This window comes from Amphiura filiformis, chromosome 17, assembly GCF_039555335.1.
Source record: "Amphiura filiformis chromosome 17, Afil_fr2py, whole genome shotgun sequence".
Classification (NCBI taxonomy): Eukaryota; Metazoa; Echinodermata; class Ophiuroidea; order Amphilepidida; family Amphiuridae; genus Amphiura; species Amphiura filiformis.
The window spans coordinates 32,504,732-32,528,282 of NC_092644.1; the positions used below are offsets into that span (position 1 = coordinate 32,504,732).

Below are 23,551 nucleotides of genomic sequence, written 5' to 3' on the forward strand. Positions count from 1 at the left end.
GGCATACATTAATCACTGGAATTATGAGTGAATTTAGTGGAAGCACCTATCTCTCACGCCCCTAAGAAGATCATCACTCGGTCACCGTAGTGCAAGGTCTTCATCGCTGTTTCTGAGATCCAGGGATAGTCTTGATGACAGATCATTTGCCAAATGAAAGTACAATCACAGGCATATATCATACCATTTTGATAGCAAAATTGAGGCAAGCCATCATGTGAAGAAGGTTGATGGTAGGAATGTGGCTGTTCTTGGATTTTGTCCCGTACGCTATTCTTAGTTTGTCAAGCTGCCATTCACGACAGAGTGGTCAGTTAATTAAAGTAACCATATTGTGGTTCAGGCATGGCCTTCAGGTAGTGAAACCTATTTTCGAATTTTAAGTCCTACCTTCTTAATATCAGGTTTGCTGGTGATCAATGCTGGTGAGCCTTCACTGAAGAGTGGCTCAAGGAGCTATCGGAAGACTTCCATTTTGTTGACATAGACGGTTTCAAGAAAAATTGCGACGGGCACATTAAGGTATTTAGTGACCATGCTCAAGAGAGAGATAAAAAGAATTTGGCTAGTACTCTTTCAAGTACCTTGTTCTACGAACTTATTGACCGCCCCTCGTATATCTCTCTAAGCCAAAGCTTGCAAAGATGTGTTCCTCCTGCTTTTTTTCTGTTTTCCCAACTCAAGCAAAATAAGTTTTGCTTAAAACTTTCAAAATTTACATTCTTATACACATAATGAAATAATTTCACTACTTTTAAAGTGTTACCACACAATTCTTCTAACCACAGATTCTAGAATTCCTTCTAGAATCTTGTGTTCCAACTGACTATTCTTAGTATCTTTAATCATTATTTTTGAGCAAAAATGGGAAAAATAAGAGCAATGCAAAATGAAATCGTGCGGCAGCTTTAAGAAAGGTTATTTCTTATCTTTGAACAAGTTCATTAGGCATGTTGATTTTAACTGTAAATTTCGTTCATTTTGAATAATTCCTACAAAAAATGAAGGTGTTTAACTCACGTTTTAGCGACGTCTCACCGTTACACTAGTGGCTTCATCAGATTGGCAACTCATCACATTTGAGTGAATGTTATTTCTTCTTTGACCCTTTTTTATATACAAGTATGAGTGAAGGTCCATGAGTGTATGCGACAGGGAGGGAGGGAGGGAGGGGGAGGAGGTGTTTGGAAACACACACATATAACCCAACAAACATGTGAGGTGATACTTACTAGATTATAATCCACACTGATTCCATTGGAGGTGTGTCTCCGACTTTCATCCCTTTGTCTTCTCTGCACCCTCTTATTAGATGTTGCTATGGAAACGCTTGGGTCGGATACCCTTAAACCGCCTCCACCTGGGTGATGTGGAGAGACATGGTTGCTGTTATGATTGGTATTGAAAACTGTGGATATTAAGTTGCAAAGAAAGGAAAATAATATTATAAATAAGTACGACTCTGCTAATTCTAGAATCCGACAGGGTATCCGGTGGATCCCTATTATTTATAACAGGCTGTTGCAACTTGTATACAAGCGCAATACAAAAAGGTGGCGACAGCGTCGGCTTTCCCTGTGTATTACTCTGCACTTAAATGGCGTCCGATGGCGTCGCCAACAGGCACCAAATTGATTCAAGGGCGGCGCCATATTGGAAGTAAAGAAAAATGCTGCTGCCACCACGATAGTACTAAAAGCTACGTAAAAAAAATATGCGTAGTGCTGTGGAGACTTATGCTAATTAAAGAAAAATGCTGCTGCCATCTACGTCCACAAGCGTGACGATCGCTGACCTCACATCGACGAACGGAGTTGCAAGTCCATCGCACTTCGTGCTCTATTATACGTCCATGTTTATAACACAACATTATCATGATTATGAATTGAAGTTTATACTTTTTGCAGCTCTTCAGCTCTTCAAAAAATGGAACCATGGTCCATGAAATGTATATAAGAGGCCAAAATTGATCTAAATCTTAAAAAGTAATTTCAAATCAATTCTAATACTGGGTATTCTAATTATTATTATTATTAATTTGTCTTGAAAATTTGATAAGAACGTTTTTGTGTGGAAAAGGTCACTAGTCCCATAAACCCATCACAATCAAACAAATGCCTCAGCTGCAAGATAAAACAATGGTGAAATATATACCAAGTGTCTGCACATAACACACATTTTGAATTCCATACCCATTGTTTCTCAATATTCATTAAAAATTGATCCACTAAATGAACCTCATTCCAATGGATATTATTTCCAACTGGACAAGCAAATACAACTCTTGCACATATCGAACGGCATTCCCCGCTAAAACTGTTGTCAAATTAGATGACAAATTTGACACAAGGAGTTAAAATTTTAGTCATTTTTTTCTATTACACTATTCATATGATAGACAATAGATTATAATATTGATTTTCACATTCCATTTTGATGAAATGTGACATTTTATTACACAAATTGGGAAAAAATATTTATTCAGGAAAATTCCATCAATACAAAAGTACTGGTCTCCCTGGAAGCCCTGATGATTCATATATATGTACATGAAATGCATAAATTAATATATTATTTTGGTTGTTTCATGTTTTGACCATTCATCGAAGAATATTATGATAAAAAGTTCACACTGTAAACCACCAAGTCACATAACTTTGACCCTGTTCACATTAGAAAATTTCTTCATTCGACGAAGATAATTTAATCTTGATTAACTAATTAAGCTTGCGTACACATTACGCTGAACGAAGACCGAACGAAGACATTGCACTGTATAGTATACACATTTCATGAAAATTAACGAAGCTCAAACAAAACTATTAACGCCCGGCTATTATTAAAACCGGCGAAGGTCACTTGTCACATGATCACTTTCCTTCGTTGAACGAAGCGAGCGTACACATTACAAAATTAGCTTCGTCGAACGAGGTATTCATTCGTCAAAAAACCTTTACAGCTTTGTTGAACGAAGCAATTTTAATCTTCGTCAAAGGAAGAAAATTTCCTAATGTGAACAGGGTCTATTATATTGCGGGTGTCATCAAGCACAAGTTGGATGTTGTGAAAATCAATTTTGATTTGAAATAAAGCTGAAACAATATATGCCATTTCTATGGTTTAAATTTCTATTGTTTAAGACATCTCTGAAAGTGAAACAACAATATGCAACCAAATTTCATGCAGTTTCCAGTAGCTTGTAGTCTTTGTACTGTGTACACATGTAGTATTATAATCAAATGCAGACACCAGACCTGGAAAAATTCCCAGGAACTTCAGGAAGCAAGACAAATTTTATAGAAACATTTCTCATACACTTTTTCATATATTTTCTTTTAGCCAAATTTCCCTCTAAAAGGTGACTTCTCAGGAAAGAGCTTGATTTCCCATTTTTTGCATCCTGTCAGAAACTTCCAACTTCGAATGTGGTAGATAAGATAGATAAATATTCAGTCCATGATGCGACCAAAAATTGGTCCAATAAGTGAAAAATTGGGGTAAATTGAATTACAATTATGTAATTCTGCATTAGATGTCTGAAGTGCTAATATCGAGACAGCAAAAGGATACTCAAAATGGGGTAAACAGAAAGATGGTATTTGAGTACATCATGCCACATAGTTATGGACTAATTCAAAATCCGGGGGGCCACATCAAAACATTTTGGTGGGTATGCTCCCCCGGAATTTTGAGGTGGTGGGTCTTTGGGAACTGACGGCGTACCTGTAAAAGGGGGTCTTTTGGAGAAATCAAGCTCTCATAGCATTTATGATTTTCTATGAAGATTCACACATCCAGATAATTATAGAGATCTATATCAAAGAGAAAAGGGAGTAAGGGAGTTGGACTGCACCTTCTTATTTTGCTACATCTTACATAAAATATTACTTTGGCGCAGATGCACAAAATATTTCATAAGGTTATTCTTTTTTAATAATTGCCATCACAAATCTGTATCAAGAATAAATATAAAATCAATTTTAATCATCAAATTATTAGAAGATGGCAGGTCCACTCACTGCAATTTCAGTGGGATATTCAAATTCAAATTTGGAAATATTAAAAAATATGAAGTTCAACAAATTTCATCGGATGACTCATGTAAATTAGCATCACTGCTGGCCGGCCAGGAAGTGTCATTTTATATCAGATGGTCAAGTACATGTATATGAGGCCTGAGGCTGGGATTGCCTTTGTTGAGAACCATCTTAAATTACTTCTTTTACATCCGAGGGCTCAAAAACACATGGCTCTATTTCCATTTTCATTTTGAGAAAAATATGATTGACAATTGGTCATACTGGTACTATATAACTTCACGATGACAGCTTGTTATGCTGACTCACTGTGTGTTATGGAGATGGGGCTCTGTGTTACTAAAAAGAGGTTTTGACACCAATCTAATTTTTGACCAAATGGACACGTATGAGGCTTTGTGTTTTTGAGAAAACTGTATTGAATTAATGGAACATAGCTCTCACAGGAATAATAATTAAAAGCAAATTTGTCCTTTCATATTGTTAATTAGGTCCGTAACAAAATTTGAAAAAGAAAAATACACCTGTAACTGAATGTTCAAATTCTTTTCTATTGGGTTCACTGGGTAGTTCAACCAACCAAAAAGTGCAGTGGAAACCACACGCTTTAATTGTGCCTCCAAAAACATGGTTTTTAAGCTCAGCAAATAAACGAATACAAAGCAATTATTGTCCAGCAATAATACTGTCAAATGCCCCTGGGGGTGAACAGACTACAGGTGCCTTCACTGGGTGTACATATGTAGCATCATCAATGAACATGAACTTGTTTATAGTTCAGTTTCCCTACAGGTCTATATATTTACATGTTTAGTTTCCGAGTTTCCTCATACATGTTCATTTTAGCTAAATGCTGTCACCCAACGACCCCAATATTTATCCATTCCATCTGCCACCCAAAGACCCCTATTTTCAATTTGAACAGTAGCCCTACATGTAACTTTCATTTTCACTGAGTTTGTTACTTATTTTGAAATAACAAAGCCATTTGAAACCGTACAACATGTAGAATTACATTAGTACAAATTCAATGTTTGAGACATCTTTTGGCTCTCACCCAAAGATCCCCGGCAAAGATCCCATTTAAAAAATGGTCATAATGTATTCTCACCCAATGACCCCCTAATTTAGGTCCAAACGCTCTGTCTCTCACCCAATGACCCTATATATTTTGTACATTTTGCTCCTCCATTGAATGCCAAACATCATTTTCTCACCCCAGGTTTCACCCAATGACCCATTATTTTGCCCTTTACAGCGTCAGCCTACACATGTATCCATTTTATAATTGAAGTGAGCCCTTTCCCCCAGCATCATAATAGGTGGGGAAAGGGGACATACTGTAAAATGACACATAACTAAAGTGAGGCCAATTTCTATCTTTTTTATTTGATTCATAAAATTACATTCAACAAAATGATTGAAGACTGAGAAAACACACAATGCAGACTACAGAATGGAGTAGGTAAGATGCCATGTCCATAGCTTTGCAGGAGTTTCGGACTAACAATCAACACATTAAAAAATACAGTTTAAAAGTGAAGATTGTAGTGAATGATCAGTCCTTTATCATGTGCTTGCCACTATCTACTTTATAGTAAACTATACATTGCATGAAATAATATAAAATTATTTTAAAATAAAATGTGCATGTAAGTTGAGTTAACATAGCGAATTAACTAACAACTGCAGTGTATTTCTTGATTTTTATAATAAGCATGGGTAAAAAGCAGTAAAGACAAAAATACAGAACAATTTGGAGTAATGAATTTTAAGAGTTGACAGGAGTTATAGGAGTTAATGTGTTTTGCTGTTTCAGTGTGCATGTTCTCACCATTGATGGTTTGGTGAACTGTCATGTAACATGGATGTAAGCGTGATCCTAAAAATGCCTTTCACGGTGACCCAAACTATTTACAAGACCTCTTCTGCATTGACGCTGGCCTTCCCTTTTAAAGGGAATTTTTATTATGCATGTATTGTTGGACAATTCCTTTAAAAATATACAGTATACAAAGTATTTATTGATTGTGAAAATAAAGTGTGCCACTGATAGTGCATTAGCAATTACTGGCCTCAACAAACCTACACTTTCCTCTTTTACATCTTTTATTGCATGACTCAATCAGAGACTGAAACCCTCAATGCTAATTACCAAAGCCTTCATGCATGTGAATTCACTTCATCAAGAAGATTAAATTTCTTTGTGTTAAAAGCATCTATTAGGTTAAATTGCATTTGTGTTTATGTTTCTCTGGGATACCATTTGAACACGTAGCTGATCAGCGGGAAGGAGACACCGAATTTGTTGACAATGAAACGCTGTGCAAATTGTGTTACGTCCATGTTACATCCTTTTTGTAGTAGCTTAAGGCCAAAAAAAAATTGTTTGTTTGTCCACGTCCGACCGACCGTGTCTTTTTTTCTTTTTTTTTAATTTACATTGAATGTGCTAGTAAAACAGTGGTTAGTATAAATTTAAAGAAAGAAAATGTAAAGAAAATGAACAGTATAACATGCAGAACCATCTCAAGAGTTAACCAGTAAAGTGCTGTGTGTTTTTACTTCAAATTGTCAGTTTCAAGTGCAATTATCTGTAAAAAAATTAAAAATCAAAAAAAAACCGACCTACGGTCACCTACCGACCCAACTGTTTCATAAGCCTCTATGGACAAACAAACCTTTTTTTTATTTTTGGCCTAATGATCAAGAGTGTTTTCTGGCCGGATACCTCAAGAGAACTTGATGAAATTGCTTAAAAAGCGTACAGACCTGGGGAGCACTAGCTTAAAATATCGGGACATAAGCTTTTCTGGTACAAAAGTCTTTGGATGAAATAATTTGTACATTTAAAAAACAAAATGTGTTAATTTGGATGGCAATTTTTTTCTGCCTCTTCTAAAGTGTTTTGGATTGTGTTTTTTTTTTTGGGGGTGGGGCAATCAATTCAAAATACATGTAAATATTATGTGGTTGCTTTCCCATGCGACAAAGTGTTACCCATGAGGCTATCATATGTGGCCCTATCATATGGCTAGTGGGTCTTTAAATCAATTTGACTACAACTGTTACCATGGTTACAGAGCTTTCATTATCTTCTTTTGTTTTTCCAGCTCCACATTGGACAGGTGATGATGGCAACTGTATGTCACTCTTTTGATGCTTTCTTTTACTCTGAATGCCAGTCATATTTTCATGTGTCAGATGAGATATATGAGTTTGACATATCAGAGTCCTCACTAGCTTATTATTAGTAAATTTTAAATTTATTTTGACTTTTGGATACTTGGGTATAACTATAACAATAAAATGCTAAATGTCCAAAAACATACATTAAATGGAAGCCTCTGATACACAAAATGTACGGTAATTGGACAATTCTGTGTTTTTGATCAATACATAAAAATATAAAGTTTTTAATGGAAAAAGAGCTTCTGGAGATGGCCTATAACAGAGAATTGTGGCATGACATGATCGCCAACATCCTAGGACATGGCACCTAGAGAGAGAGAGAGAGAGAATGGAAAAACAGTGTGCGTACGCATTGTAGTTTGCTCAGGGCACGTGCATTTTAAATCGCCCACCGCACTTTCATATATAGTACAAGAAAGCCATTGAACAGTGCAACAGTTTGTTCAAGCATACCGATAGACCAGTCCCTCCCCTTTATTGATAAACAATGATGTCAAGTGGTCTAAATAGGTCAGGATCTCTGATTTAACTTGCATGCATTCCCCACTCCTATAGTCTCACCTCCCTAACCCCGGATTTTACTATCCCACAATATACGTCTAGCCCTCTTCTTTTGTTCCATTATCTATTGTATTTCTTTTGTTCAAAGTCTGGTCAACTGTCGATTATATCAAGTAATGTGGACAGGTCAAGATAATCTGGACAGGTCAAGATAATCTGGACAGGTCAAGATAATCTTGGTCAGGTCAAGATAATCTTGGTCAGGTCAATAAATTTTGAACAAGAGAAGTACATGTTCATATTTAGAAACACTGGCCACATTATTTGACTTTTTGGACATTTCAACAAACTTACAATGCATCAAAGTTTAATATATTTTACACGATCAGCATAAATTATTATGCAAGTTTATGCATATTAGATTTAAATGAAGATGGTAAACAATACTTGTGTGTATTGAATGCAACCAAGAACACCTTTATTGAATAATGCAAATTAGTTTGTATTATGTCTTAAAGCCTGTATAATTAGGACGAGGATGTCAATCTACCTTTGTCCCCCCTCCCCCAACTAACGCAGATTCCGACAAAGTAGGTATCAAAACAAGAGCCATGAGGTCTTACAAATTAAGTTCAACCAAGGATATTTTGCACCTAAAATGCAGTACATTACAGGCCACAAGACTAGATGTAGAAAAACTACAACAATCTGCGGCCTAACCCCAACCAATAAAGGTCGAGGAAGGTACCCAGGAATATGCGTTGATTTGGTTCAGGACATTTGTTCTATAAGTATATGGTCATTTTCACGGTAAAGGGTGTAACTTTGGATTTTTAACATTTTAATCCGTAGTGTTCTAATAAAGCCACAGAATTCCATAATTTTTGGCCACATAAGTCATCTAGTTAGCAGCTACCTTGGGTAGCATAATCAGCTTTGGGAGTTACTGCGCTCAGTTTTAGCAGGCTTAAATGTACTTAATATTGCCATTTTGAAAAACTATAAAAAACAGTAACATTTTTGTAAAACCCTGTGTTTTCTTCAGTTAGTTCATGGATAATTTTTCTTATCCTGAAAGTACAGTCATATGTTCAGTAAACACTGCCACATTAGATTTAATTGTGAACGGCCTTGTATTTTTGAGAACCGGACTTCGATATTTGTCGTTTGAGGCTTCATTTTCCGTTAACAATTGTTAACAAACTTTGTGGGTGTAGCTTTGGTTCATAATTCTTGGTTATTTCTTCACTTCTTCTTGATTTATAACAGTTGTTATCTTAACTTGAAATGGGTAACAAAAATTAGCCGATTTGCAAGCTTTTAAAATTTTTATAAAATCTTGACTTCAAATAGCCGTTTTTCCGTTAACTTTTTGAAGCCTCGAAACAAACTGTTCAGCAAGCTTGTGCAAATATAAATAAAAGAGCTCATCCAATCTATTTATCAAAATGTAGCAAAGTAGATCCTCAAGTCACATGTTTTTAAATCGTGGAGATATATATCACCGTTTGAAAATGGGACCCAATACAAACTTTCCGTTAACAATTGAAGCCTCCGAAACAAATGAAGCCTCCGAAACAACAGTAAACTTAATTATCATCTATGCATATCTAAATTGGTGTGTTTCATAATGATATCTGCATTGTAATTATTACTTGATATGTGCAGAATGTCATAAATTTAAAAAAAATTGACATTATGGTTAATGTTTGAAAAATATACTGATACCTTAAAAAGCCTGTTTCGGAGGCTTCACATGCAAAAAACACCATACTTAACAAATGGGTGAAAAAATTAATGTGTGATAAATCTACAATATCTGCCGCATAGAATCATTGATTCAATACACACAAGAAAATAACAGCTTAGATGATCCCAACACTGTTGTTTTCAAAAAACTACTTCTGCAATGTTTAACAATTGTTAACATGAAGCCAAAAAAAAAAAAAAAATGACTTGCTGTGATAATTTAATTTTTGTCACAACTGAAATTCAATACTTAGAAGCAAAGCATGAAAATTGGTAATTGTGATATTTTTCACCTATTTTTTTATGTCAACTTGTAGTAGTTAGCTAAATATTTTACTTTTATGATCACCTGTGTTGTTAACTGAAGCCTCCGAAACACAAATCGCTTGAATTGCCAATTCTAAAAAATATCTCCAATTTCTGTGAAACTTGGCTGGGAGGTTCCTTTCATCAAGTAGTATTTGTACATTAAGTTAGACATTCAAATTATTTTAGGAACCCAATTAAAACTTAAAAAATATGTTTAAGGTTTGGAAATTTCCATTGTAAATGACACTTGATGTTAAAAATTTTCAAAACTGCAATTACAAACATAGCAAAACATGGTATAAAATTTAACTTATATCTGTTGACTTACTTTGGAATGGAATTTCACATGTATTCCAGCTTTCATGTCAAAATTTTCTGAGGTTATGTAAAATACACTTTTTCTTAGATTTTAACCAAAATGTTATGCAAATGTCAATTTTTTTTATTAGAAATAAAAAGGTTTAAGCCTTGAAACATTATTTTACTTGAATTTAAGTTGCTTCTATGCATGATTTCAGTAAACAGAAACATATTTAAGTGGTTTGAAATTTTGACCCTAAAAATCACAAGTTACACCCTTTACCGTGAAAATGACCATATTAAAGATAAATATAAATTCTATGGTGTTAAATGAGTTACCGCCATGTCTAGGTAAAACACACCCACTTTGACCTTTGAACTATTTACATATTCATTATTAATATTACGAATATGTATAATCGAGTGGGACATGACCACAAGTGAATTGAATAGAATCTCCGGTTAAAATCAGTGCTGTATTGATTTGATTAAATCACTTTCAATTGACACTAGATAAGACTCGTAGACTCAAACGCAGGACACACGGGAAGAATATTACACTGTCTCGGTGTGTTTTATTTTTGGAAAACCCTAAACTTACACAAGATAATCATATCAGCTTTTCCAGTTTGTCTTTTGGAAAATGAATAAACCATAACAATAAATTCGTTTATTTTGGCTCATCAGATATGTAAGATAAACGGTTCAAAACAGACCAGCATGTTAGTAAGCTGGAAGGCTCGACCCTTCGGGTCTCGCCTTCGAGCGACTAACATGCTCACCATACCTCAACAAGACACCGATTATCTATGGTAATGGTCTGTTTCTCACCCTTTATCTACTACTTAATATTGTACATATGTTAGGTCACAATTCCAAACCCTGATCATGTAGGTGGAGGTGAATGACCCTCTGGTCAAAGGCATTTTTTGACCCTGTACGCTGGGAGAGAATGAAATCCCTATCTTGTCATTAATCAAATTGGACAAATAAGCAGATCCATAGGAAATTATTTCCTCATTAATTATTGATAAATAACTTGTTTTCAATTTCTCTGGATCGTTTTCAAAAATCAATACCTGACCTTCATCAAATGTTTATTGGACAATGGGTAACATACATGTGTTGTAATGTACAATGTATGTGACCCATCATATCAAAAATACAATATGTGACCATCCAGCACAACTGAGCCCTGAAGTCGCCAATCATCTTTTTTGAGATATTCAACCAAATTATTCTGCTTGAAATTAGCTTTAAAATGATGTACCGGTATATATTATGTCTATAGTACTTGACATTTAAGTAGTGAAAAATCAATAAAACAGTCAATAAATCCTTTGTTTCCTATTGTTTATTGTAAAGTTCAATTGAGTATATCTCAATAGTGGCACTGGTGACATCCGGGCTCAGTTGTGGTGGATGGTCACATATTGGAAGCATTATAAATCAAGAGAGAGTACTGATTATGAGTATTCGCTGTGGAAGTGACATAATAATCGGATTAACTACCATAGCAATAGATGAATACAATTTTTGAATAGATCACCCTGCACTGCATACATGTACAAGCAAGTTGAACTCATGACCTGTGTATGTCCGGAATCATAGATTGAATACAATACCACCACTCTTTTCAAAGATACAATGTACTTACAATGTATCTTACAGGTGCGAGTGCCAGTGATCAGCATTTCTTTGACATCTACATGTATGGTTCATGCATAGGGATGATAGGGTACCACATGAATATTGTAGTGCAGAGCGATCTATTCAAAAATTGTACTCATCTATTGCCAGCCCTCGAATTAAGGATCTGAAGGGGCACGGCAACTTTTTTATGGCAAGTTGAAAATTGCCTTGGATTTTCACAGAAAAGGCAAGGCAGCACAGCAGTTTGTAATATTTCAAGAGGGCATCATGGCAACTGTTGAAAATTTGAGAAGGGCACCAAGGCAATTTCTCAAAAGTGATGAAAACACACACAAACATTGATAGATGATTTTTATAATGAAGGGGCAGGGCTGGGGCACCGACGGCAACGTCATTAGAGGGCACGGCAAGTGACTGCCTTGGGTAAAGGACATATTTTGAGGGCATTACGGCAGTGGGGATGGGCACCCACGGCAAAATGCCATGGGTGCCGTGGGTTAATTCGAGGGCTGTCTATTGCCATGGTAGTTAATCCGATTATTACATCACAGCGAATAAAACTTCAATGAAATAGCAATTTGTACAGCTCAACTGATCATACTTTTCCTACATTCGACCTTGCATGATTTTTGAGTTGACACAGTCATGAAAATAACTATAGATACTTGACAGACCATTAGTAGCCCAGTTCTGAACCTTTTCATTGATCATTCATAACAATAGGTATCTGATGGATCAGTGAAGATAAGAAGGGATTATAATATATCCGTAACCTTGATATTATAGTACATCTCGAGGAAAAAGTGCAATGGACATGTTTTCATTTTATGTTTCAAATATCCAGCGCATGAAAATTGAGTATTTAACCCAAAATGGAAAATGGAACAATTTATTGGAAATCTGTTTAACAGATTTTTTTGACATCTTTTTCTGCACTGTATTATACCTAAATTAAGAAATTTGATAAATATTCAAAGAAAATATAGGTCATCCAAATTTTTTTGATTTTTACACATTTTGGGGCAAAAAGGAAAAATGAGCAAAAATATCAAAATCTGTTTAACAGCTTCATTCATCAAGTCATAACAAACGGCCTACATGCTTAATTTCTAATAAAATATTGAAATTGTGAAAAATATAGGTATTTATTGATTTTCATGTTTTTTCTTGCAAATATGCTAATAATATGCAAATTATGAAATTGCAAAATAAAGTTTCTACATAGCATACATCTTTCAAGTGTGATGTTCAAAATGACAGACATCAAAAAGAGATTTGATGAAATGTAAAGGTGTAGTAACAATTTTGGCATGGACTGTCTGGTTAGGAAAAGGACGGTAAGTTGAGCTGTAGTGAATATAATTTTTGCACTTATGTATGTATCTCTTGCACTTCTAAAATAGGGGTCTTTCTGTTGACAGACATGTCTTTTGTGACAGACTCTTAAAACAAAGGTCTATTTTTCAGTGAATATTAAAAGTGGGTGCAAAAATTGAGCCTCTTTCCTGCCTTTTGAGGAGAGCAAGAGCAATTGCTCTCCTGCTCTCTTTAAATCTGATAATAAGAGTGTTTTTAGCTCTCCTTAGTGAAACATTCTGTCCTTACAATCTATTGTAAATGCTCCAAACAGCTCTCCTGGATGGCCCCAGAAGAGCTATTTAATGCTCTCCTGAAAATTTCAAATGGCTGTCCCTGCTCTATAATTGTATGTAATATCCCACAAAATGTTATTGTTTTGAGTAATAAACCTGTAAGAAATTAGAGTTCAGTGATTGAGTGGTGGTTCTTAGGGGAAAATGGGGCCTTTCAGTGACAAATATTTGAAAAACATGGGGTCCTTGCTTTTTAGTGATAAACTCTTGGGTCTTCCAGTGACAAGTTGTAAAATCATGGAATCCCTGTACGTGTTATTGTTTATGGTTTGTCTGAGACTAGTAAACCAACACAAGTCTCAGGGTTTATGGAATGATGTGGGGCCGTAGTGGTCAGCATCAACCTGTAAAGTGTGCTGAGGCTTGTGGATCAATCAATGTCTAGGCATTGTGCGTAGAGCAATAGCACTGCGCTTTTTGTTTTTTACAGTAGATTCAAAATATTGGCTCCTTTTGGTAATCATTGGCACGTACTGTACAACATGAGTGCCCACTCCGGACACCCCGGGCCGGACACGGACAGTCCCTCAGCGTCCATCATCGTCCCATTTCCCCAAGAGCTGTTTCTGTTATACACCATGTACACATCAGGCAACAAAACAATTTGGATTGTGAGTCATATATGAAGTACACAAATACATTCTTCACTGCAGAATCAAACAAATTATATAGACCTAGGCCACCTATGTAAATTTGCAATGACTTAAAAATCCTGTGTATTAGTTGTTGGCCTAAACTTGAACAAACTTTTCTAATCAAATGTTGTTTTGACTGACCATAAACATACACACAACTATCTTCCTCTACACTTTGTACTTATAAAAAATAAAGGCCGAAATGATGTTTTGAATATTTTTTTTAAATACTAAACAATGTAAATTGACAAAAATTAAAACAATTACGTTGTAATAAATTGCAAATAAAAAATTTAAAAACCCAACTCAAAACACAACAAAAACCTGAATAATCATCCTATCTATCTTTGTGAGAAAGTTGGTATAGGAAGTATGTACATGTATTGTAGGGATCTTTTCTTCCTGACATGATACAAATGATCAATCAAAATGAGTTATTTAAAAATTGTCACTACATTTTTGAAAGTACATCGATCTTTCTACACTGCAACGCTGGCCTGTAGAACTGACTAAGACCCTGTTCACATTAGGAAATTTTCTTCTTTCGAAGAACCTCGAACGAAGATTAAAAATCGTTTTTTCCTAATGTGTACGCACTTTTCTTCCTTCGACGAAGATTAAAATTGCTTCGTTCAACAAAGCTAAAAAGGTTGTTTCGACGAAGGAATACTTTGTTCGACGAAGCTAATTTTGTAATGTGTACGCTCGCTTCGTTCAACGAAGGAAAGTGAACATTATGACAAGGGACCTTCGCCGGTTTTACTATAGCCGGGCGTTAATAGCTTCGTTCGAGCTTCGTTAATTTTCATTAAATGTGTACAGAGCAATGTCTTTATTCGGTCTTCGTTCAGTGTAATGTGTACGCATGCTTAATTAGTTAATCAAGATTAACTTATCTTCGTCGAATGAAGAAATTTTCTAATGTGAACAGGGTCTAAGTTCCTCTGATTGTGAAGAGTAGGCCTACATACATGTAATGTATGAATATGGAGCATGCATGGCTCTGATCATGGGATGCCCTTGAATGGCGTGCAAAGCATGAATCCACTCAAACTACTTTTGTCAGCCAGTCAGAGAGAACGTGCCCAGTTGGGCCCTGGGGAAAATCTTTCATTTTTGAACAGTTTGTGGAATTGAGACCCCTGCCCCCCACCCCCCCATTTTTAAAATCCTGTAGGTGCCATTGGATTTACTGCAGGGGTCTGTCACTTCTAACAATAGCACCAGGAGTGACTGCCTGCTTTGCTACCCTAGAGAATCACCTTGGTCTGGGGCGGACATTTTAAAAATGAATTTAGAAGAGCAGCAACAACATCACTTGCATTACATTCCAGATGTTAAATCTACAATTCTACATCATATGCAAAATTTGAGGAAATTCGCACGAGTCCGTTTTATTTTAGGGCCATTTGTCTATAACTGGTCTTTACATGTAGCCCTACGGAGAGAGTGCCCGTTGAGGGCGCTATAACCCCCATTTTAGGAACAAAAATGTGATTTAAAAAAAAAAACGGACTCGTCTGAATTTTCTAAAATTTTCAGAGTATGTAGTATGAACATGTAGAAATATAATCAAGTAGTTGCCCTACCTGCTCTTCTCCGAAAAAATAAAAAGTCCTATACCTCAATGATAATGAAACCTAGGTGTTAATAGAGATATTATACATGCCATTTTGATTGCCAAAAACCAATATCACCCAAGAAAGAGAATCAAGAGATAGGCCAGATCTCTTTCTTACAAAAGGGGATAAAGAATCCTGGGAATGAATCTAGTACTGTTACCGAAACCCAATGTTTTATTCAATTTTATATTTTGAAATCAGTTGCCTCTACAGCAAAGGTTGTCAAATATCCCAAATCACAGTCAGTCAATGAGTCTCTATTATACGTATGTAGGGCTGGAAATAAAGCAAAAATTGTGTGTGTGTGTGTGTGGGGGGGGGACTTTGTTGCCCCATTGGTTTCTGTAGGAAAGGAAAATAGTGGCTCTGGAAGATTTTCAACATTGTGTCCTGGAAAAAAAAAATTTTGTTGATGACCTGTTAGTGTTATAGGGGTGCCTGAGTGGGGGTTCCCCCTCAAAGTAAAATTTGGCAAGAAAAACGGTCATATTTTCTGATATCTGATCCCAGGTTTTTTTTTACTTTATCTAGAATTATGGGAGGGGGGGCTGAAGGACTATCTTCAAATGTTGCCCGCAAAGTTCAAGCATTGAATCTCTAAATGCTCTACATCATAGCCAGTAAGCCTGAGCTGAGTGTCCTCCAAATCTCAGGAAAGTAAACTCTCCCAGGTAAGAAATCTATACAACAATACAATACCACAATGGAAAGCACTTGAGTCCTCCAAATTTGAGGTTGATTTGAAACCTACCCATCATGCATTTCACTTCATTTTGGTTCCATATCCGATTTTGATGTTATTAAACTTTGGTCTAGCAGTTTAGACCAAAATCGGAGGGGGAGGGGGGATTTGAAAGTTTACCCATTTTCAAGAAATTTAGATACCGTACTAAAAGCCCAGACCAAGTCAATATTTTCGGCCAAATTTAACCCAAATTTTGCCTAGATTGAGGCAAAATTGTGATTTAAGAATTCAGAAAATTCAAGTTGAAAAAAGGACCCATCCATACACCAAAATTAGCCTACAAAAAGGGTCATTGATATACCTAAAGGCCAAAAATCAGTGCTTTGCAGCACATCTCCCGTATGGTCATTTGCAAGTACCCTCCCCCCCTCCCGACCAAAATTGGCCTACACTGTACAAACATACATCTTAAAAATGCATCGGAGATGAAAGTGGTGATAACTTTTCACAAAATCCCACAAAATGCAGAAAATGAGGGGGTGTCTGACCAAAACTTCAAGAGGCAGTGAAGTTGAGAGCTAAATATATCCTATGCCAGATTTCCACATTTGTGAATGAGCAAAAATCTCAGAGTGGCAGGCAAATCATGTTAGAATTTGTGTTTGTGGTTAGGGGTTAAATTAAGGAACATATGGGATACTCTGTACAAATTATGATGTACGCAATGTGCCACAAAATCTGCTATTTGCTATATCATCAATGCCCTTTTCAAGCAAGGTCTATTTTGGTATGGACGAGTCATATTTCAAAATGTTCTCCAAATTTGCTGCCAAATAGCGCAAATTTAATAACGTGAAATTCTTTTTGAAATTCTGTAAAAAGTGTGCAACTTTGACAGAAAATTTTGAAATAACGATCTAGTTCCTTGGAAAAAATTATAAAGTATAAAGATTGGTCCCCTTTAGCATGTGTTTAGATTCTTGGTGGTATCTCACAACCCAAACCAAACTTATGTACCCCCTCCCCACCTGCAAACCATGCAACACAATTTTGAAAATCAAAATCGCAATGCATTGAGGGAATTGTTACTTATCCCACTCCCTCCGAAATCTGAAGCCTTTGGGATATATAATAATCTATTCATTGTCATGTGAGGTGGCTATATAGAAATTTTGATTTCCTAACAAAGGCCATAAAGAGCTGGATAAAAGTGATGTTTGGGCCACACAAGGGACGCTTGAATGAAGCAGAAAATTGCATACCCATACACACTTTTGTAATGAATTTGCTAACACTGTAATAAAATGCAAATTATTGCTAAATTATTACATAAAGTGTTGACCTGAAAGCATTTAGGTCAATTTGAGGTGAAAATATTAAATGTACATATACAAATTTGTACATGTATAAAAAATTATTTCCCTGAGATGTACGTGAGGGTAGCATTGTACAAATCCTGAAAATTCTGCTGGGTGGGGTGGGTGGGGATACCCCACACTCTCCTGCGTTATGGTTAAAAACTATTGGGTCCAATAGGAATACATACCGTAGGCCTGCAATGTATATAATTGTTGTAAGGCCACATAAAATTACCGGGTAATTGTTTCAAGTCCCCACCTTCATGGAAATGTCAAAATTGAGGGGGGGGGGTATTTTTTGTTGTGTTTTGTTGCTAAATTGACAAAATACAGCATTTTTCTGGTAAAATTTGCTCCACTTGAGTGTTGTCAGTCATCTTTTCAGGTGCGAAAATCCTGTGAAGTCCTCCTCCACATCCTTCTCTACATGGACTACAATGTGCCAGTACCGGTACTTGAAGTAAAAATTGACCACCCCTACACTACATACATGTACATACTGTACATTGTACACTGTATGCAGAGATGTCAGGACATTTTCATAATATTTAGACAAGAATATCATCAGGAATCAATAACCTGCTGGTGTACACCAGGGCATTGACCACAGAAACAGGCACCACAGGTCTACCTGTTTGAGTTCATTCTTTCTTTAAAATATCAGTATGCTTTTCAGTTGGTGTTAAAGTAGCCAGCGGATCAGGATTTAGTACCCAGTGTTTTCACAGGCCACCAAGGATTCTGGACATCCCCATTCTATGATGGGGGCAGGTGAAACCCTTTAGGATATGGGCAAAGAAAAGGTTAAATATTTCCTTTGGGCAGCCGCATCGGGAAGTGGTGATCAATTTGAGAACCCCCCCTGTATGAGACCTGTGAGGACAGTGAGGTCATGACCCATCATCATGATCATGGTACACCCCGGCCTACATACATTTTGTACAATGACCCCAGCGAAAGTGTTTACAAACAAATAAAAAAAATTTAGGAATAGCTTTTAAAAAAGTGAAGTAAGTCAGTCATACAGTACATGTATGTTTTTCTTTTGGGGGGAGGGTGGATGGGGTGGCAAAAAGAAAAAGGCAGTGATTTTTATAAAGCTTCGAATTGCATTTCAACTAATTATTGTGTCCATGCCCCCCTGGGGTCCATATCGACAAACTCATACCAAAATGTAACATTTTAGTTCAAACCTAAAATATTTTATACAGTCCTTTTCAGTCTTAGGGGGCTGGCATTTTCTTCGGAAGGGGGAGTCCCAAATATGTCGGTGACCGGAGTCAATTTTTTTATGACCCCCCCATGTAGGCCTATCACAGGCAAAATTTTTTTTACGACCCCCCATATCTTGGGTTGAAAATTTCTATGACCCCCCCTCCCAGACTCAAGACAAATTATTTATTGCCGGAACTAAGGCGCGGAGCGCGGCAAAACTTGAGAGCGAAGAAAGTGTGTAGAGCGTGTAAAATGTATATTGTAAATGTAAAGAAGGCGCGCGGAGTACATAAAAATTTTGCATCTAGATTTAACTTAGATTGTGAAGTTAAAGTTACCAGCCCTCAATAATTCTATAACCCCCCTATTTTGGGTGTTTAAAAAATTATTACCCCCCCCCCTATTTTTGGTCTGAAAATTATATGACCCTCCCTGTATTTTTGGGACACCCCTTCCCAAGAAAATGCCAGCCCCTTATCACTTGCAGGAGGAATTAGTACTGTATGCCAACCTCTTTACAAAAATGCAAAATCTGATTTTTCATGAATTTATATTTTTTTTGGTAGAATTCAACTTGAAAATTTGTAAATTATACATTGTACATGGGGACAAAGAGCAATTTCCCCAAATTTGACAAAATAAGCCTGGTGAAGAATATTTTGTTAAAATGACAAAATGACAAAATGTATACATTCATCAAATTCAAAATGGATTATTTTTGAAATGGACCTTACCTTGTCCTTTTTCAGAACTCCTTCCTTTTGCACTCTCAGGTTGTGGCAGCACCTTCTCCCTATGTCCATTCTCAACTGGAGATTCATAAAGCAACTGACGGCCACTCTTTCTTTCTCTCGATCCACTCCTCCGTCTCTGCTCTTTTTCATTTACCCGAGACGTCGGAGACATCTTCCTTGAGGCTGGAGACAAGGATCTCGAAGCCAGAGACCTGGGTCTTGATGAGGTTGAGGAAGTTGTTGTGGGTGAGGGTGACACAGGTCTTGTTGGAGATGTTGGTCTTGCAGATGGTGACAAAGCTCTTGAAGCTGGAGCTGGAGACATTGTCCTGTTCGGTTGACTCTGTCTTTGCCAGATATCGGGAGTGATACAAGTCTCGTAATCCATATAGTCCGCATGGCTATAAGGATTGGGTGGGACATCTTTTCTAGAGGGTCCAGGACCTGCATCTTCTTCTTGCTTTTCCTTACTTTCACCTTTAGAAGTCTGTCTATTTTGAACTCTAAGTCTTATTCCATTTAAGCGAGCTCGATGATCTTCGTATATTTTCTGATTGCGATCTTCATAAATGATCTCTTTGCGGTCAAATTTCTCTTTGCGGATTTCATTCCTTTTCGCTCTACCATCATCATAAACTTTATCTTGAGGGTTACGATCTTCATCATTAATCTTTTCCTTGCGAACTTCATAAATTTTGTCTTTACGATCTTCATAGGATGTCTCTTTGCGACTTTCATAAATTTTCTCTCGGTCTTCATAGATCTTATGACCTTTATAAAGTTCCTCTTTGCGATCTTCATAAATCTTTTCGTTGGCTTTGCGACCTTCATCAATTTTCTCTTTAGGATCTTCAGCAAACCTGCGTTTACTATAACGTTTGTATATGTTGTGGTCTTCGTAACTGTCGCTTGAAGCTACATCACTAGTATTATTAACCGGGCGAGCGTAATAAGTCTCATAATTTCCTGTGCTATACCTTTGTTGCTTTTTGCCAGGTTTTGATGCCGGTAATTTGTTATACATTATATTGTTTAATTTCCCTGTTGATTTCCCACCATCATTCTCTGACATGGATCTTGGTCGTTTTTCATCCCGTCGTAGTTGCGGTGCACTTTTTATACTTCTCATCGGATGAACAACATTCGGTCTTACCGTGGCTTTTGGTTGTCTATCACTTCTATTCGGGGATCCTCTATCTGGAGAATGACCTTTGCCATTTGCCAGAGCAAGACGAAGTCCAGAACAGAATCTTTCGAAACTTAGTTTTCCATTTTTCGGAGCTACTTTAGCGAGACAATCAATAACATTATCTGGTAAACCGCTGGGTCCTTCGTCAGATTGCCATCTCTCCTTGATTTCAGCAAGAGGAACAAACCCATCTTTGTCTTCATCTAAAATATCAAAAAGAACTCTCAGTGATGCTACGAAAGCTTTTGGTAGGCCATCTTCTTGCTGCTGCTGTGATGTTGGTATCAACGGTCTCCGTGTTGTTGACATTGCAATGTGATCAGTGTTGACACTACTACTGCTGGTGCCGGTTGAAACCGACGTCGACGGTGGAGGTGAAAATTTCGCAGCCATTTTCAAGCCTAAAGCTCTGGCTAATGCACCCCAGCACATCGAACATCGACTACATGTATAAATAGGATGATTCCTTGTATCATGTGAGGATGTTTTTCTAGTTGCTAATCGATTTGCACGCTTTCAGAGTGTTTACTACCAGTATGGATTTTGTGTCAGCCCGCGATACCAGCGATTGATGAATGTCCAACGGTTTCTAGACACCCAGAGGATTCCCCGCTGGAGGCTCCGCCCATATTTCATTAAAACTATTTTACACTTGTAAAATGCAAGCAATTTTTCTATTATTGTTCCCTCGAAACCTCTAAAAAATTATTTATACCAACATGTATTTTTGTTATGAATTTTTAAATATTTTGCAGCTAAGAAATTTATTCATTGGGAAGCTTTATTTGTACAGCATTGTAAGGAATAATCAGTGAATAGTATCCGTGGCTAATTGAAGTTACGCGTACAACTTTTTTCACAATTTATTGTATATCAAAGTATTGGAGGTGATTGTACTTAGGCTGTCTACCAATTATGGTGGTTTTGTGACGCCCACAATTTTAGGGAATGTACTTTTTGGAAGACAGTAGATGAGGGCGCAGAGCAGACTGATTTGCACATCAGAGAGTGCACTCCAAATGAAATCAGAAATTCAGTGATTGAAGAAAAGAAAGAAAATGAAAAAGAAAAAGAAACATTTTATAGACAAAAAAAGCTGACTCACCAAACTCTTATTTTTGCAACGATATGCCTGAAACACATTTATTTTGTGAATTCCTATTTGGGATGAATTATGCTTTTTAATCAATGTGTCTGGGGAGTTTTTTGTCTTTACATTGATCAATTTTGAAACTTGATGTTTGAAATTTTATTTGCACCGATGTAAATTCAACAAACCCAGTGCCGAATTTAGTTGCTTTTTAAAATCTGGTTCAATCATGAATAGAAACACGGAATATACAATTGCTGAAAGCAAGGAAAAGCTTATAATCATTTTAAGAAATGGACCCTTGGTCTTGAAGCCTCTTAAAAATGGTTGGTCTGAACCCTGGAATTAGTGGAAACTTTCGGACCTCATAACTGCTAAAGTGTTGGTCTAAAGTATATAAAAGTATATTTAGAATGGCAAAGACTTGATAAGTTCATATGTGAGGTCAAATTTGGGCCAAAATGCTCATTTTGGCCCAAAATCCCAAAATACTGGGGTTTTTTTATTAATTTTAAAAACTAAATAAAAATATCTAGGAGCCGGTTTTTTATTTTTTTGAATTTTGACCAACTTCACCAAAAATATTTGAATTTGGGCGAAAATCGAGCTTTTTTTTATGATTTTTTCGAAAATTCAGCATTTTTTGGCCATTTTTGGTGCAAATTTCTCGAAGTTGGTCAAAGTGAAATTTCAATCTTTTTAGAGTGTCAAACATACATAGATCATTTACATTAGATTTCTTAAAATAATTTTTAATCCTGCTGCCCTCATTTTTGAATAAAATAAATGCGTAACCTTAAAGGCTTAATGTACGATTTCCTTCCAATTTTAAATTTGTCATTATAGGCCTGTACTCAAAATGCTGAAATAGTACTAGTAATAATTATCGGGAATGGTTTCTGTCCATTTTGAGCTGAAATAACGAGGTAAACACTGCTTGTTAATATTTTGGCCGTTTAAGGGGGTAGCCTACTACACCCCTGTGGTAAATTTGTGACTATTTTTGCATTTTTCTCAAAAATAATAACAAACTGTTAACAAAAGTTATGTATATTATTGGGGCAATGAATCCAATTACTACACTGAAATTTCAGTGACTGAAGACAAGCGGTTCAGTATATATGATTGGAAACGAGGTACATCCTAGCCGTACCTCATTTTTTACCATAAAAAAACGAACTGCTTGTCTTGGGTCACTGAAATTCCAGTGTAGTAATTGGATACCTTGCCCTATAATATACATAACTTTTGTTACCACTGTGTTATTAGTTTTGAGAAAAATGCAAAATAGGCACAAATTTATCGAGGGGTGTAGTACCCCCTTAACACGCAGTTCTATATGAGGACATAAAGTCATATTTTTTTGAATTATTACAAACACAACAAATTTGGCTGATTCCATTTAGGTGCAAGTTGTGACATGTGTAAACATTACAAATATGCCAAAAAATCAGGTTTGAAAAAAATTAACCAACATAATTATAAGATAAATTTTAATGTATGTGTTTTGAAAAGATTTTGATGTATTTTGTTTGACCCCTGGGCACCCCTGAAAAACAGTGCTTGCACTGATGGGGTTTCCCCAGGCAAAATAAGAACTACGGTAATAAAATAAAATAAAATGACTTTA

At 36.3% G+C, this 23,551-nt stretch overlaps 1 protein-coding gene across 1 annotated transcript in view; it reads right to left on the reverse strand.

Annotated features, from left to right (window-relative positions):
- LOC140137646 (uncharacterized) overlaps window positions 1–21,383 on the reverse strand; it is a 34,738-nt gene extending 13,355 nt beyond the window's left edge. Inside the window, exons 1-2 of the mRNA XM_072159380.1 lie at window positions 19,643–21,383; window positions 1,233–1,408 (exon numbers count right to left, since the gene is read on the reverse strand). Of these exons, the coding sequence (XP_072015481.1) occupies window positions 1,233–1,408; window positions 19,643–21,263 (1,797 nt within the window). The 5' untranslated portion in view covers window positions 21,264–21,383. The remainder of the gene's footprint in view (window positions 1–1,232; window positions 1,409–19,642) is intronic.
- Window positions 21,384–23,551: the final 2,168 nt, after the last annotated feature.